The sequence below is a fragment of the Protomyctophum bolini genome (genome assembly GCF_963924005.1).
Source record: "Protomyctophum bolini genome assembly, chromosome: 4".
In the NCBI taxonomy this organism is placed as follows: Eukaryota; Metazoa; Chordata; class Actinopteri; order Myctophiformes; family Myctophidae; genus Protomyctophum; species Protomyctophum bolini.
Window position 1 is genome coordinate 14,671,217 of NC_137865.1, and position 15,023 is coordinate 14,686,239.

A 15,023-nucleotide genomic window follows, 5' to 3' on the forward strand; every position below is an offset into this window, starting at 1 on the left:
TGTGATATTGGGACTGCTGCTGTGAGTTCTCACCGTGGGACTGACAAGAGAGATCTAGTCCTTCCTTCGTCCTGAGCACACACACCCCATACTGTAGGTCAAAGGCATCACTGAAACACACACGCACATGCACGCACAGGATCATCTCACGTGCTGCCATTCTGCCTTGCGTCTATAGTGTAACCAAATTAACCCTATAGGGTCCCTACATTTTTAGAGCAAACCTTTGCTGAAAATAGACAATTTTACAAGCTTATACAACATGTCAAATTGCAAAACACAATTTTGACTTGTTAACTTTTAGATCAGGGATTTTTCCAAAAGATATTTAGTCCATAGAACGGGAAGAAGGAGGGAGCCTGCCTAGTATAGAATCCTGAAGGACTCCAGTCAACTAAGCATATAGGATTCAAGTGGTGTCTATTGATGCCACATGGTGTGTAGACTACAGGTCATCACACTCTCTTCCAACTGGCTAGGCAATGCACAAATAACAAATGCACAAATAACAGATTAAAATAAACTGAATGTGTCATCACAGTGCGTGTGAGATGAAAGCACTCACTGCAGTATTCCTATGTAGCTGTGTGCAGCCTGAGGTGTGTCTCTGCACCAGTCTTTCTTGAAGCCCATCAGGAGAACATTAGGCCTGATGCGGCCCAAACCTGCCCCCTGGTGGCACACAAAACAATTACAGGAGAGGAGAGTCAAGGGAAAGGAGAGGAGATGGAGATTCAAGAGAGGAGAGCAGAGGAGAGGAGAGTGGTTAGTCCTGATGACCCTTAATTAGAATACTGAAGACTAGACCAGTCTAAAATAGAATAAAACCAAACTCTGACCTGTAGCAGAATGTGAACACCAGATCTCAGATCAGTGGTCACAACACCTCGATAGAACGACTTGACCCGTCTCTGGTTCAGCCAGGTCACGTGACTGCTGCTGCTCGCCTCCTCCACGTCTGATGGCAACTGGCCTCCCTGAACAATGAAATACAGTAAATACAGTACAATGAATACACCCTGAACAATGAAATACAGTAAATACAGTACAATGAATACACCCTGAACAATGAAATACAGTACAATGAATACATCCTGAACAATGAAATACAGTACAATGTACAGTACAATGAAATACAGTACAATGAATACACCCTGAACAATGAAATACAGTACAATGAATACATCCTGAACAATGAAATACAGTACAATGTACAGTACAATGAAATACAGTACAATGAATACATCCTGAACAATGAAATACAGTACAATCCGAACTAAGGCATCTGTCAGCGGAAACATCTGCTTTGGGTGTGTTTGTTGCCTTCTACTCTAATGAGGCTGTAGTTCTTGTTTGATCGATTGTGTGTGTGTGTGTGTGTGTGTGTGTGTGTGTGTGTGTGTGTGTGTGTGTGTGTGTGTGTGTGTGTGTGTGTGTGTGTGTGTGTGTGTGTGTGTGTGTGTGTGTGTGTGTGTGTGTGTGTGTGTGTGTGTGAGTGTTGTGCTGAGCTCACAGTCACTACATTGCCACACATCATGAGACTCTGTCCTTTGGTGAAGGAGTTTACGAAATCCACCAGAGCGGGTCGGCTGCTGGGTGGGCCCGTCAGCACCAGGCACTGTGGTCTGAAAAGACAAGTCCAAATGACACTCACAGCAAATACCTCAAATTGTACTGTATATACTGGTAGTTAGTAATAGAGTGAATGTAGTTAGTTATGTTACAACACTACATAAAGTGAAGTATAAAGCAGCTAAAGGTAAACTCTCACCGGTAGTTCTTGATGTGGTCTTCCACCTGGTTGAGACCTACGCAGTAGGACAGTGCCAGGTTGTAGGAGCCAGCCTGGACAGATGAGCCCCAGTTCACAGCTAATAATGGATGAGAGACAAAAGAACACTTCATAGCATACTGTAGTAACTGTACAATGCAGATGTTTAAAAGAATGACAACAATAACAACAACGATGATCACTCCAACTCATATGAACCTCTGTACTGTTTCCTGGATACCCAAAAGAAAGAAATCCAGTTCCATCAGCTGTTTAATTTACCATTCGCTAGTAGCCTACAGGGAAAACATGCACATGTACATAGTATGAGTAGGTCTTTATAGTATCGAGCTCAATTGGGTAGTCGGATTCATGTGTGTCAGATTATTGGGACGTTGGAGGAGCCCCTGTTTCTGCAGCATGGGGCATGCCGCATGCCATGAAGTACCACTGGACATGACACTAGCCTGACTAGAGTATGACGCAGGATCTTAACCCCCAATCCAAGCCTTGATTCTAAGTGCCAAGCAGAGAGGCTTGTTTGGTATGACTCAGCAGGGGATTGAAGTTAAACTCCTAGTCCTATTCCGTCACTAACCACAAGGCCACTGCGCTAATGGTCTATTAACCAACCAATATCTGATCAGACTTGTCCGAGCATTTTGACTTGTCTCCTAGCAACACGGTGGCTAGCTTTTGTGATGTTGGTGCGGCAAATCTGCACTTAACAGCCTCACTGTGTGTGTGTGTGTGTGTGTGTGTGTGTGTGTGTGTGTGTGTGTGTGTGTGTGTGTGTGTGTGTGTGTGTGTGCATGTGCGTGCCTGCGTGCGTGCCTGCGTGCCTGCGTGCGTGCATGCCTGCGTGCCTGTGTGTGTGTTACCTGGTCTCTTATAAAGGACATATCCCAACAGGAAGAGAACAATGCCCATGGCGATGAGTGCCGCCCACCAGGTCAGAAGGAACATGATCACCACAGACACCACGGCTCCTAGCAACGATGCCCACTTATTGTAGAACCTGAAGGATGGACGCCAGCCTAGAGGAATACACCAAATACACACACATACAGTACTTTATGTAGACAATTTACAATTTAGGCATATACTGTAGCAGACGCTCTTAATCCAGAGCGATTTACAGTAATCAGGAACAATACAAGGTAATACGTACATCAAATGCATAGAAATACAGTAGTCACCAAGAATCAAACGCAAGCTAAGAGCCAAATATCTGTGCAGTGAAGCTATAAGTATACATTATAGAGTCCTATAATGTGCTATGTCTACATAAAATGCTAATTTATAAATCTAATGAAATGCTAAATTATAAATGACATAAGTTTAACCTTTGCATACACCTGTAAGGTCATCGAGGCTAATGCAAGTGCCATGGCAAGGTGGTTTTTCAGATTACGGCGGAAGATTGGGAGTGAGTCTGCAGTTCTGATTGGAAGCCAGGAGGGCGTTTTTAGTGAATGTTCTGCCAGCTTCCCTGTGTTGCCTGATCTGAGCGTGCATGGGGGAAAGATAGGGGGTGCCATACCTTTGATTGCTTTGAAGGCCAGCATCAGAGTTTTGTACTCTGTGCGGGCAGTGAGCCAATGGAGGGAGCGGAGAAAGGGGGAGATGTGAGAATTTTGGTTGGTTGAAGACCAAACGAGCTGCAGCATTCTGGATTAATTGGAGAGGCGCATGCAAGTAGATGTGAAACAAATAGATGTATACAGTGTACGGAAATAGCTATATACAAATAGGGAAGGCATTGACTGCCGAATTACAGCAGAAAACACTTTGAAGCCTAGCCCTAGGTGTTTTGAAGCCCTATGAGAGGTGATTTGAAGTCCTATGAGAGGTGATTGGAAGTCCTATGAGAGGTGATTGGAAGTCCTATGAGAGGTGATTTGAAGTCCTATGAGAGGTGATTTGAAGCCCTATGAGAGGTGATTTGAAGCCCTATGAGAGGGTGATTTGAAGCCCTATATGAGAGGTGATTTGAAGCCCTATATGAGAGGTGATTTGAAGTCCTATATGAGAGGTGATTTGAAGCCCTATGAGAGGTGATTTGAAGTCCTATGAGAGGTGATTTGAAGTCCTATATGAGAGGTGATTTGAAGCCCTATGAGAGGTGATTTGAAGTCCTATGAGAGGTGATTTGAAGTCCTATGAGAGGTGATTTGAAGCCCTATGAGAGGTGATTTGAAGCCCTATATGAGAGGTGATTTGAAGCCCTATATGAGAGGTGATTTGAAGCCCTATATGAGAGGGTGATTTGGAGTTTATGGATGGATTATTTAATATAGTTTTGCTGTTGCAAAATCAGGTCTCTGATTAATTCACTCACTTCACTTCTTCAGAGTTCAATTAACACTGAGGATTTAAGTGTGCATTGACGCTAAACCCCTTTGAACTTGAACCTCGGCTCGAATGTTATCGGTGTTTATAAGCGCTGGTCGATCATCTGTTAAATTCTGCACAGTGTGTGTGGTACCTGGAGAGTTGGTGATGGAAGCGTGGAAGCAGCTGAAGTTAATGAGAGCGTAGGAGCACAGGAAGAAGTTGGAGATGATGGGCGCGATTGTGTTCAACTCCGCTAGGAGGAAAGGGAGAGGATTTAAAGCACAAAAAGAGCACCGTCTTTGTCTGTCAGCTACAGTGGTGTTATGGAACATTAATTATATTATAGTAGTGTCTGAGTCAGTCTCTGACTGTGTTAGTGAACAAACCACTGCTCCTCTGCCAGAGGTGCTGGAGGCAAAAGGAAACCAAATTGAACAATAAAAGGCAACCTCGACACACTCAAAGAAAGCTGTGCAAAAATCGGATTTATTTTTTCTGTTTCCACTTTTTCATAGCAAGCTTTCCTTATAAGAAGGTCTATAATCAAAAGCTTGCTAAAATCTTATGTTTAAAAGACAGACTTTTGCAAAGCCTTGAGTGTGCAGGGGCTGCCTTTTTTACAGTGTAGATTAGGGTCCCAGAGATCAAATGTGTTGGGGTTCGTGGCCTAAGCCAGTGGTTCTCAACCTGCTGGTCGGGACCCCTGGGAAAAATAAGCCCACTACTTAATAACCAATAAACAATACTATAGAAAACATTAGCCAAATTGTCTAATTATATAAGAAAGAGAGCATTGCGAGGAGACGTTGTGAGCTTGTCCCCAGTTCAAATATAATAATAACAGATTATTTTTGGGGGGCCACGGTCTGAAAAGGTTGAGAACCACTGGCCTATATATAAGACGAGAGGTACTACATCTGAGCTGTCCATCATGCAGGCTCACCTATCAGGACGAAACACACAGCGATGATGTACGTCAGGAGATAGCCTCTGATTGGCTCGTCGTTCTTGCCGTAACCTTTCCCAAAGAAGCCAATGAGGGGGTAGAGTTTGTCCTTACACAGACACTGCGGAGATGAGGAGGACGAGAGCTGAGCCAGAGCGAAGACAGGACAGCTGCACACACTTTGGTTCACTGCAAATAACCGAGCACTTATATGTCTGTAATAGTGCTTAGATAGTATAATGTAAAGCAGTAAGCACTATTTCTGGTGCGAGGCCTGCAGTGCTAGAAGAACTGCAGCAATAGCATGCAGGTTGTCTCTCCCGGCAGTGGGAAAACAGACACATTATTAATGGGTCTGTTATTGACCCATTAAGACCGGTGTCATTTTAGGTTTTAGATAGACTGTAGTAATAGGTATGATTTTTTCAGAAAACTATTTTATTTAGATTTAGAGCAGAGCCCATGTAGGCTATACAAGCTCACTTTGTGCCATGCTGCGAGCTTGTATATCTGCTATTTTTGAAAATAGTTGTTTGTTTGGGGGTCCTTGGCATGAAGTGGTGTGAGAACTATTGATTTAGAAGAGATTTGTAGACTTGGCCTTAGGTCTTAATGGGTTAATATCAAAGACAGTGCGTGTGCGTGTGTGTGTGTGTGTGTGTGTGTGTGTGTGTGTGTGTGTGTGTGTGTGTGTGCGCGTGTGCACGTGCGTGCGTGCGTGTGACCGTGTACCTGGAACACCTTGGGAGCAGACACCAGACAGGCCAAAGCAGAGGACAGTGTTGCACCAAAGATACCAGCTGTGATCAGTGGAGCGAACCCTGACACCATGCTCATCGCCTGCGGACAGAGAGAGGAGGGACATTAGCTGACTTTATAATTGTTGATATTCCTGTTCGCTTTGGCCACTATAAAGTCTAAAGTATAATAAATAAAGGTCTATTCATACTCCAGTTTTAGGTGATAAGATGACCACCTTTTCGGTGGTCACCTCATCACCGGAGCAGGAGCATGAATGGGTCCTAAAGGGCCCGATTCACTAAGCTGTTTACACCCATATTTTGGGTATAAAGGAATTTTCCAAACTTCCCACGTTAGTAGTCTAGAATAAGGCATTCTAATGACATATAGCAAGCTTTGGTCCCATGCAAGTCTGCATCCGATCAGACTTGAGAAAGAGCGGCCCTCTGCTAAATTAACAGACGAAGAATTATTACTGAATCAGACTACTATACTAACGTGGGAAGTTTGGATAATGTGTTTACACCAAAGATATGGGTAAACAACAGCTCAGTGAATCAGGCCCTATAAAAGTCTTTAAAATTGTGCTAAGCCTTTCCACATTAGACTGACCTGGTAGTAGTTGCTGAGGCCGTGGTGACATGTGTTATTGTTGATACACTCAGTGAAGTCCCATCCATAATGACAAGCTATACCAACACAGCCATGGAGGCTGGATGTGGAGATGGTGTCATTCACCAGGCCGGAGGCATCGCGCACAACACACGCACCTGGTGGGAGAATCAATCACAACACACGCACCTGGTGGGAGAATCAATCACAACACACGCAAACGTGTAGCTGATCTACATGGTCCTGAGCTTGTAGATCGGCTATTTTCGACATGCAACCAAGTGTAAAATTAGCCATTACGACACCATCAAGGCCCGCCAAAATACATTTTAGTAGACTAAATCAACTATAGATTTAGTCAACTAAAATCGTATTATATTTAGTCAACTAAAACTAAAACATTTTAGATTACTAAATGTAGGAGCCGATCTACTATAGGCCATCACATCATGTATGTGCCATCATGCCATGTCTAACATTCCTGTTAGTGTGCTTTGTCACCCCCTACAGACATGGCAGAGAGGACATAAATTACCTGGCCATCAGAGGGCCAGGTGTTGTTGATTGGAGGTTCACAGTTTTTTACGTCTGGTTTTTGTTCTACACCTCCTTCTATTCTAAGTTACAGTTTATATGCTAAAAGTATCTTTATTTTTGTTTTCAACTTGGATATAATAAACCTTTTAAGTTCAACCTCAACTCTTCGCCTGGACATTCCTCATTTCCCTTTTTTGGTTAAGTTTGCTGCACAAAGCCAGTCAGTTAGAAAAAGGTACTCTCAGTCAACCACCACAAGGACAAAAGGTCTCTACACTAAATATGATTAAAACTAGATGAAATTTGATTCAAAAGACTAGTATATATACCTCATACAGTATACAATTGGAGCCATTTGGTTCTATTTTTATTTTGTACAATCTCAGAGTTAATCAAACACAGATTTTAGGAGTGGACATACATACACGTACGCACGCACGCACGCACGCACGCACGCACGCACGCACACACACACACACACACACACACACACACACACACACACACACACACACACACACATACCAATGGTAGCAGCGATAATGAGGTAAGACAGCGTGGTCCAGAAGATCGCCATCAGTGTTCCTCTGGGGATAGCAATGGTAGGGTCCTGAAACCAGAGGAGGATCATCATCAATCATTTAGCTGGGGAGTGGGGAGCCTCTGGTACTCCATCAAGGACCCCCAGGGGTCCACGGACCTCACTTTGAGAACCACTGCTGTAGGGGCCTGAGACAAGAGGAGGAGGATGCATCCTATCACCCTAGTACTGTACTGTAGTTAGGAACCTTACTACTGTATTTAGGATCCTTACTTACTAGAACCCAACCAATTAAATGCCAGATTTCTGGGTCAGATGCTACACCCTCAGATGAATGGATACACCCTAACACATCCCTAACGGACCAAGCAGTGGAGGTCAGCAGCAACAATACGGGAGAACTGGCAGAATCACTGGAATTGGGAAGGGAATTCTTTTTGAAAGAAAAGAGTTAGAGCTGACGTACCTTCAGATCTCCAGAGATGTTGGCTCCTGCCAGGATGCCGGTGGCAGAGGGGAAGAAAATGGAGAACATGCCAAAGAAACTGCCCTCGGGACCGCGCCAGTTGGGCACAAAGTTGGCAGCAAAGATGTCCGCTGTATGTATAGGGGAGGGAAGTGATCGTTTGACCAGGGAGCAACTGCAACACTCTCACTCATGTCATATAAAAGGATCAAATAATGTACTGTAATTTCTCCTCAGGGATCAATAAATAGTGTTGATAGAGCTCAATAGAGGATGTGGACGTGAAGAAAACCATGTTGCGATAAAATGATATTCTTTGACCAAACTGTCACCTTTGTAGCTGAAGAATCCCTTGGCTTGTTTCTGAGGTGAGGCGGGCATGATGGTTCCAACGATGTAGTTGACAAACGAAACCATGATGACAAAAAAGAACAGAACCTGAGCCTAGACAGGAGAAGACAAAGTATAAAACACAAAGAATACGGTTACAGAGGGTGCACACACAGCACACCGCTCCTTGAGAGGTCCTAGCCAACGGATTAACCCATTAAGACCCGAAGCTGAGGATTCTACAAAAACCTTCTAAATCAGTTTTTCGTAATTCAAAATTATTCAAGACTTTAAAAAAAGTTCAAACATAGAATATGTACAAGCTCGTAACGAGACACAAAGTGATGCGCTGTGAGCTTGTAGATCTTCTATTTTTGAATAGCCGACGTTAAAATCTAAGCTGACACAGATGCTTTCCCGGTTTTAATGGGTAACACTGAAACATCAAGGAGTATAGGGCTTCACACTCGTATAGCTGCCGTTGCCAATATTTAGCTGCCGTTGCCAATATTTTATTGTGGACACTGTCTCTGTGTCCACATAAAATGTTGGCATCGGCAACTACGAGTGTGCGTCTCTTTAGTCCTTGATTTTAAGTACAAAACAGTCACACAAGTCATACTGTAGCCATGATGCAAAGTAATTGGGTGCGGTCGGTCAGACAGATATTAGAACTTGTCTCATCACAAGAAGTCAGCAATCTTCTTACATAAGTCTCTTGTGATTGGCTAACCTTTGACTCCCATTCCATGCCAGCCAATGAGATGGCCAGCAGACATGTGAGGGTGATGACACCGATGATGCGGATGTCATTGAGTGGGTCCACTATGGCAGCTCCATTCTCCTGAGGCAGAGACACAGAGAGATCAAGGCTGCCTGTCGTTAGTCGTATGGCCTCCATTAATGCTATTTACAATGTAGGCATTACATCTATAAAATTATTCTGTTAATCTATTCTAGAGCTATTTACAGTAAGCAAGGTAAACACAAGGTAATACATCAAATGCACTAGAATCATAGGTAAACCAAAAATCATAGCTCTTGTCCATAGCTCTAATGGCTTCATGAAGGCCTTAGAGCTATGGACCAGAGCTACATTGAAATACACACGATCGAGGATGCCAGGTCTAGAGATGACACGGCATCTGTGTCTAGTACAAACCTTGTAATCTAAATTGCTGAACAATATTTAGCCTTTGCATAAGCCTGCAAGGTCGACAAGGCAAGTTCTACCTACGGGCTAAGGTGGAGGTGACTCTGCAGTTAACTGCAATGGGGAGTTGGTTCCACAGTTTTGGAGCCAGATTAACAAACTGCATACTAAATAAACATGCGCATCAGTGTAACTGTAACTGTAAGTAAAGTTTCTCTCACACACAAACACACTACTCTCCTCACCTGCATGAGGGCTTGTACGGTCTCAGCGAAGCCCACAGTGTGCATGGCCACTGCCACAGCGTTGGCAAAGGCAAAGATCAGACCAATGGAACCACCAAGCTCTGGACCCAAACTACGACTGATCAGGAAATATGTCCCACCTGAACACAAGTCAACAGAGTGTGACTGTGTGTGTGTGTGTGTGTGTGTGTGTGTGTGTGTGTGTGTGTGTGTGTGTGTCTGTGTGCGTGTGTGTGTGTGTGTGTGTGTGTGTGTGTGTGTGTGTGTGTGTGTGTGTGTGTGTGTGTGTGTGTGTGTGTGTGTGTGTGTGTGTGTGTGCGCGCATGCGTGCGCATGTGCTTGTGTGTGAATTTATGTGTGTTAGATGCTGCTCCAAGTGAGCAATTTGGGGATCAGTGATCAATGACACTTTGACATGAAGTCTGGAGGACCCCGGGATCAAACAGAGGTCCTTCAGATTCCCTCAGAATCAGAATCAAACTATATTGTCACATCAGATTACCAGTAAAACGCATGGGGACGAGAAGCAACCTCGACCTCTTGAGTGTACAGGTTTTGATGAGGTCAGATCAACATAGGGAATGTCAGAACAGGTCAGCGCCATATATGGAGATCTAAGGGTGGCAGCGGTGGCAGTGTCTTGAGTGTACAGGGTTTGATGAGGGCACAGTTAGGGCCGGGCCTTAATTTTCGGCTCTGTTGAGAACTCTAGTTTTTGCCGGCTGCCGGGCACGGCTGCACTAATAACTTTGGGGCGGGCCCGTCTAGAGTTTAAATGGTCAGAAGGGAGACATCGAAGAGGAAGGATGGATGGGGAAGGATCAACATATGGAATGTCAGAACAGCTAGGTTCTGACATATATCCAGATATATCCATGTATGCGTCTGTGCATTAAAAACACAGTTCAGTTCAGTGTGCCGTGCAGTGGCCACAGGCTTAGCTCTTATTCAGCAGTCTAATTGCTGCCAGATAGAAGCTGTTCATGTGATGAGTGTGGTGGTGTTGGTCTGGAGGCCACTGAGTCCTGAGCCACTGCTGTGCTGCCCTGCAGTCAATTAACTGCTGCTGTGTACTGACCTCCTTTCACCTTGCCATTGGTAGCAATGGCAGAGGTAGAGAGACCTGTGATCCCTGTGATGCAAGAGGACAACAGAATGATCACCCAGGTGAGACCTGAAGGGGGAGGGGGGGAGAGAGACGGTAGGGGGGATGACGGTTATATACTGCGTCAAAATGAATGTCAAAATAAAACTCCCATAGAAGAAGTCAAATAATAGTTAATAGAATATTAAAATCGGATCCGGAAAAAACGGTGTCGGCAGATACTCAAAATCAAATGATCAGAATCGGATTGGGAGCAAAGAAACGTGATTGGGACATCCGATTCCCTACACAGTACATATACTCCATGTAATAATGTACACAAAAGTACATGATGTACACACAGTACATGTACTCCATGTAATAAAGTAAATCATGTAACACAGTACATGTACTCCATGTAATAAAGTAAATCATGTAACACAGTACATACTCCATGAACGGTAATAAAGTAAATGATGTAACACTGTACCTATACCAGCCTGAGCAGTGATCCAGGGCAGTCTCAGGTACAAGATCACACCCCAGATGTTCAACATGCAGCGGATCTACACAACAGACAGCAAAGTGAGACATTATTGATTCATTAGCAATGAAACGAATGACAACTTCATGCAACAGTTAATCGAACTAATTGATTTAATCTATTCTTTTTTCTTTTTTGCAGAAATGAGCAGATAAGCGATTTTTGTACCACACTTTAGTTGATTTAAAAATAATCTATTGGATGTTTTTTGGTTGAGACAGAAAATACTGTGGCTAAAAATAGCAGATATACAAGCTCACAGCATATCATTTTGCTGCGAGCTTGTACATCTGCAATTTTGAAACAATTTCTACAAAATCTTGAAAGTATTGGAACAGTTGAAATAATGTTATTCTAACACAAGTAAATCTTATCTTCTGGGGTCTATATGGCACAAAACAGATAGAGGGTCCGTCGCCAAATACATCTCATTTTGGTGTTCCTAGCCATGAAAAGGTTTGCTAACCGCATACAGTATGTTACCATGACTCCCTGCACCCAGCCAAACCATACAGTATGTTACCATGACTCCCTGCACCCAGCCAAACCATACAGTATGTTACCATGACTCCCTGCACCCAGCCAAACCGAGGAGGTTCAGATGGTGGACCATCCTCTTCATCCTCGTCTTCATCCTCGTTATCAGAGGGGTCTTCTTCTATGGTATGTCTGGCTGCAGTCTCTTCATACAGAGGAGGTGGGCTGGAGTCCTCCTGAAACATGACGGACAACCTTGATGGCATTTGGTACATTAAAGACTTTTGTTTTCAACCATGCTTCATAGGGGTGAACATTGAGAGGGACCTGACCTGGGACTGCCATGTCACTCCAGTGCAGTCATAAAATAGGCCTTCATTTTTGGTCAAACATGTAGTTGTTGGTCCTGAAGGCACATCCTTTAACTACCTGTTTTTTTTTTTTTTTACATTTTCAAAAAACAAACACATATTGAATGTTGAAAAAAATAAAATAAAATAGCCTATAAACAAGCTCACAATACACCACGATTTGAAACGGCTACCTCATACATTTTTGAAAATGTATATGACAATATATTGACGTAAGTGAAGTGGTTAAACATTTAATTAGCTTTTAATTATTATCAGCATGCAGACAAACACAATTATCATTTGAGTTGGGTTGAAAATTGTGTGAAGCATGGATCAATACTCCTAATTCATTGTACACTGTCAGCTGCATACATGTATTAGGCTACACAGTCTCTTGTTCTTGTAACTGAAGTCACTTAGATAAAAAAAAACATTACTTATTTCAACCACGGAACAGCCAGGATGCCACTTAAACCTCATATGCTTGAATGGAGTCCCTCAGGGCTCCTCCATGCTAGTGTATTTTCTGTTTTCTGTTATTGTGGAGAACATTTTAGCAGAAAATAGCAATTTGTCGAAAGCTTTTCCCCGCAATACGGGTTAAAGAAGTGGTTCATTTGAACTTTGGCTCACCTCAGGGTTGGCACGCAGTTGATACAGTGAAGGTCTGAAGCGTCTCCGGCGGCCCCAAACCGCCGTGTTGGCGTAGAAGTCATAGTGTGGCGGAGTGTCCAACGTGTCGTAGCCTACTGAGCCGTTGAGCCTTCCATTGTTGTCATTATAGTGGTGATAATAACCGGCTTGGTTGAGGTTCTCGTGGGTTTGGAAAGAAGACAGGTTTATGCCCTCGTTGGTGACCGGTAACTCCATTCAGAATCACAAGTAACCTTCTTTGTCTTTAGTAAGAAAATTACATATGCAAGAAACTTATGTTTTTAGTAAGGACAGAAAATTGAGGAAACAGAAAATCAGTCCAAGTTGACTAGTAGGCTACATTTTAAACAGAAGAAAGTAAAAGCATATTTTTGAAAACATTTAGATATAATATACTCAAAACACAGTGAGTCAGTCAGCAATGAGTTTGACATGAAATTAGTGACCCTTTCCGTGTGCATTCATTGGTTTTTATACATGACCTTAACCAAGACAGGAAGAGCCTCAGGCTAAACATGAGTAACTCAATATTCTAACCTGACTAATCACAAGACTTACTGTAAATGTGCACCTTGCCAGTTAGAGCACAGACCATACGCTTCGAGAGTCCTAGTAGTATAAGTGTATGTTCCATGCAGTACAATTATTGTACTGATTATTAGTGGTGCTCTGATCAGGTTCTTTGTGTTCGATTCCCATCACCAATGTTTTCTCACATTGGCCAGATACCGACTTTGTGCATAAAGGGAAAATTCTCATATTTCCCAAATTATTACCAGTAAGACGCCCTGAGGGCGTGCACGCATCCGCCTGGGTGACGGCAGACTGCTGGGTGAGCACTGGCGCTTTGGCATGGGGGGGGGGTCAGATCAACATATGGAATGTCAGGTCAGCTCCATGTATGGAGATCTAAGGGTGAAAGTGGGGGAAGCGGGGGAAGTGTCTTGAGTGTACAGTAAAGGGTTTGGTGAGGGCCCAGGTAGGGCTGGGCCTTCATTTTCGAGCCTGTTGCTGCAGACGGCCCCGTCTAGAGTCTTTTTTTTTTTTTTTCAACTTAAATTTTATTCATTTTTCATGAACAGAAATGACATACAAGGACATACAGAAAGTAAAAAGACAAACAATCGAATATTACAATAAGTGTTGCCAACTCAGTAAATAAAAAGTAAAAACAGTAGATAAATGCTTGTGGGAGATGACACATAGACAGGATAATAATAAAATGAAAACATTATGTAAGCGTACTCGTACATACACACACACACACACACACACACACACACACACACACACACACACACACACACTCACACTCACACTCACGCATACATCCCCACACACCCTCACAGTCATACATACACCCACATACAATAATATTGGACAGTAAAATACCGTATATAAAGAAAATAAATAACATTGATTACCGTCCCATCTATGGGGTCACCCTCTAGAAATAAGCATATCATAAACATGAGTACCGAATTTGTGTCAAGGATTATATATTTTGTTTACATTCAGAGAAAAATAACAAAAAACAAAGCAAAAAATAAAAGCCAAACATTCTGGTTCCTAGCTCACCTGTTGTTCAGTATAATCAAACCATTTTTCCCATTTGTTTTCAAAAGACTCTCTCTTCAATCTTAAATTAGCAGTCATTCTCTCCATGTCGAATATTTCTGAGACTATCTGGAACCATTCGTCTATGGAAGGAGGATCTACCTGTAGCCATTTCCGAGTAATGGCTTTTTTCGCTGCAGCCAGAAAGATTTTCATCAGATACCTGTCATTTCCCATAATTTCTTCTGGTAAATCTCCCAAATACAGCATCACACAGGAATCTAATATTTGAAAGCCCAGAATCTCCTGTAATTTCTCTGTGACATTTTTCCAAAAGGTGAGAATTTCAGAGCAACCCCAGAAAACATGATAGTGGTTTACATCTACCTCTCCACAGTTTCTCCAGCACAACTGGGATATTCCAAGCTGTTTTGATTTAAGTTTTGGAGTGATAAAAAAGCGGGAGGTGTTTTTCCAGCAGAATTCACGCCAGGTGTTAGAACTTGAAGTTGTGTGTTGTGTGCTGCAAATATTTAACCATTGTTCACTTGTGATTTGGGCATTCAGTTCTTTCTCCCATTTCTCTTTGATGTAATCGGTTGTATGTTTTCTGGAGTCTGAAATACTTTTATATAATTTTGATACTATTCTCTTTGTTCCTTTCGTATGTGCCTG

General features: G+C 42.9%; 1 protein-coding gene across 1 annotated transcript in view; it reads right to left on the reverse strand.

Annotated features, from left to right (window-relative positions):
- slc12a3 (solute carrier family 12 member 3) overlaps nt 1-13,007 on the reverse strand; it is a gene marked incomplete at both ends in the record, with an annotated part of 18,560 nt that extends 5,553 nt beyond the window's left edge. Inside the window, 19 exons of the mRNA XM_080762085.1 lie at nt 34-110; nt 566-672; nt 840-977; nt 1,514-1,625; nt 1,772-1,871; nt 2,653-2,808; nt 4,260-4,361; nt 5,052-5,175; nt 5,787-5,894; nt 6,408-6,565; nt 7,470-7,554; nt 7,952-8,082; nt 8,284-8,395; nt 9,015-9,125; nt 9,680-9,819; nt 10,758-10,853; nt 11,254-11,329; nt 11,871-12,020; nt 12,771-13,007. Coding sequence (XP_080618211.1) covers nt 34-110; nt 566-672; nt 840-977; nt 1,514-1,625; nt 1,772-1,871; nt 2,653-2,808; nt 4,260-4,361; nt 5,052-5,175; nt 5,787-5,894; nt 6,408-6,565; nt 7,470-7,554; nt 7,952-8,082; nt 8,284-8,395; nt 9,015-9,125; nt 9,680-9,819; nt 10,758-10,853; nt 11,254-11,329; nt 11,871-12,020; nt 12,771-13,007 — 2,320 coding nt within the window. The remainder of the gene's footprint in view (nt 1-33; nt 111-565; nt 673-839; nt 978-1,513; nt 1,626-1,771; nt 1,872-2,652; nt 2,809-4,259; nt 4,362-5,051; nt 5,176-5,786; nt 5,895-6,407; nt 6,566-7,469; nt 7,555-7,951; nt 8,083-8,283; nt 8,396-9,014; nt 9,126-9,679; nt 9,820-10,757; nt 10,854-11,253; nt 11,330-11,870; nt 12,021-12,770) is intronic.
- Nucleotides 13,008-15,023: the final 2,016 nt, after the last annotated feature.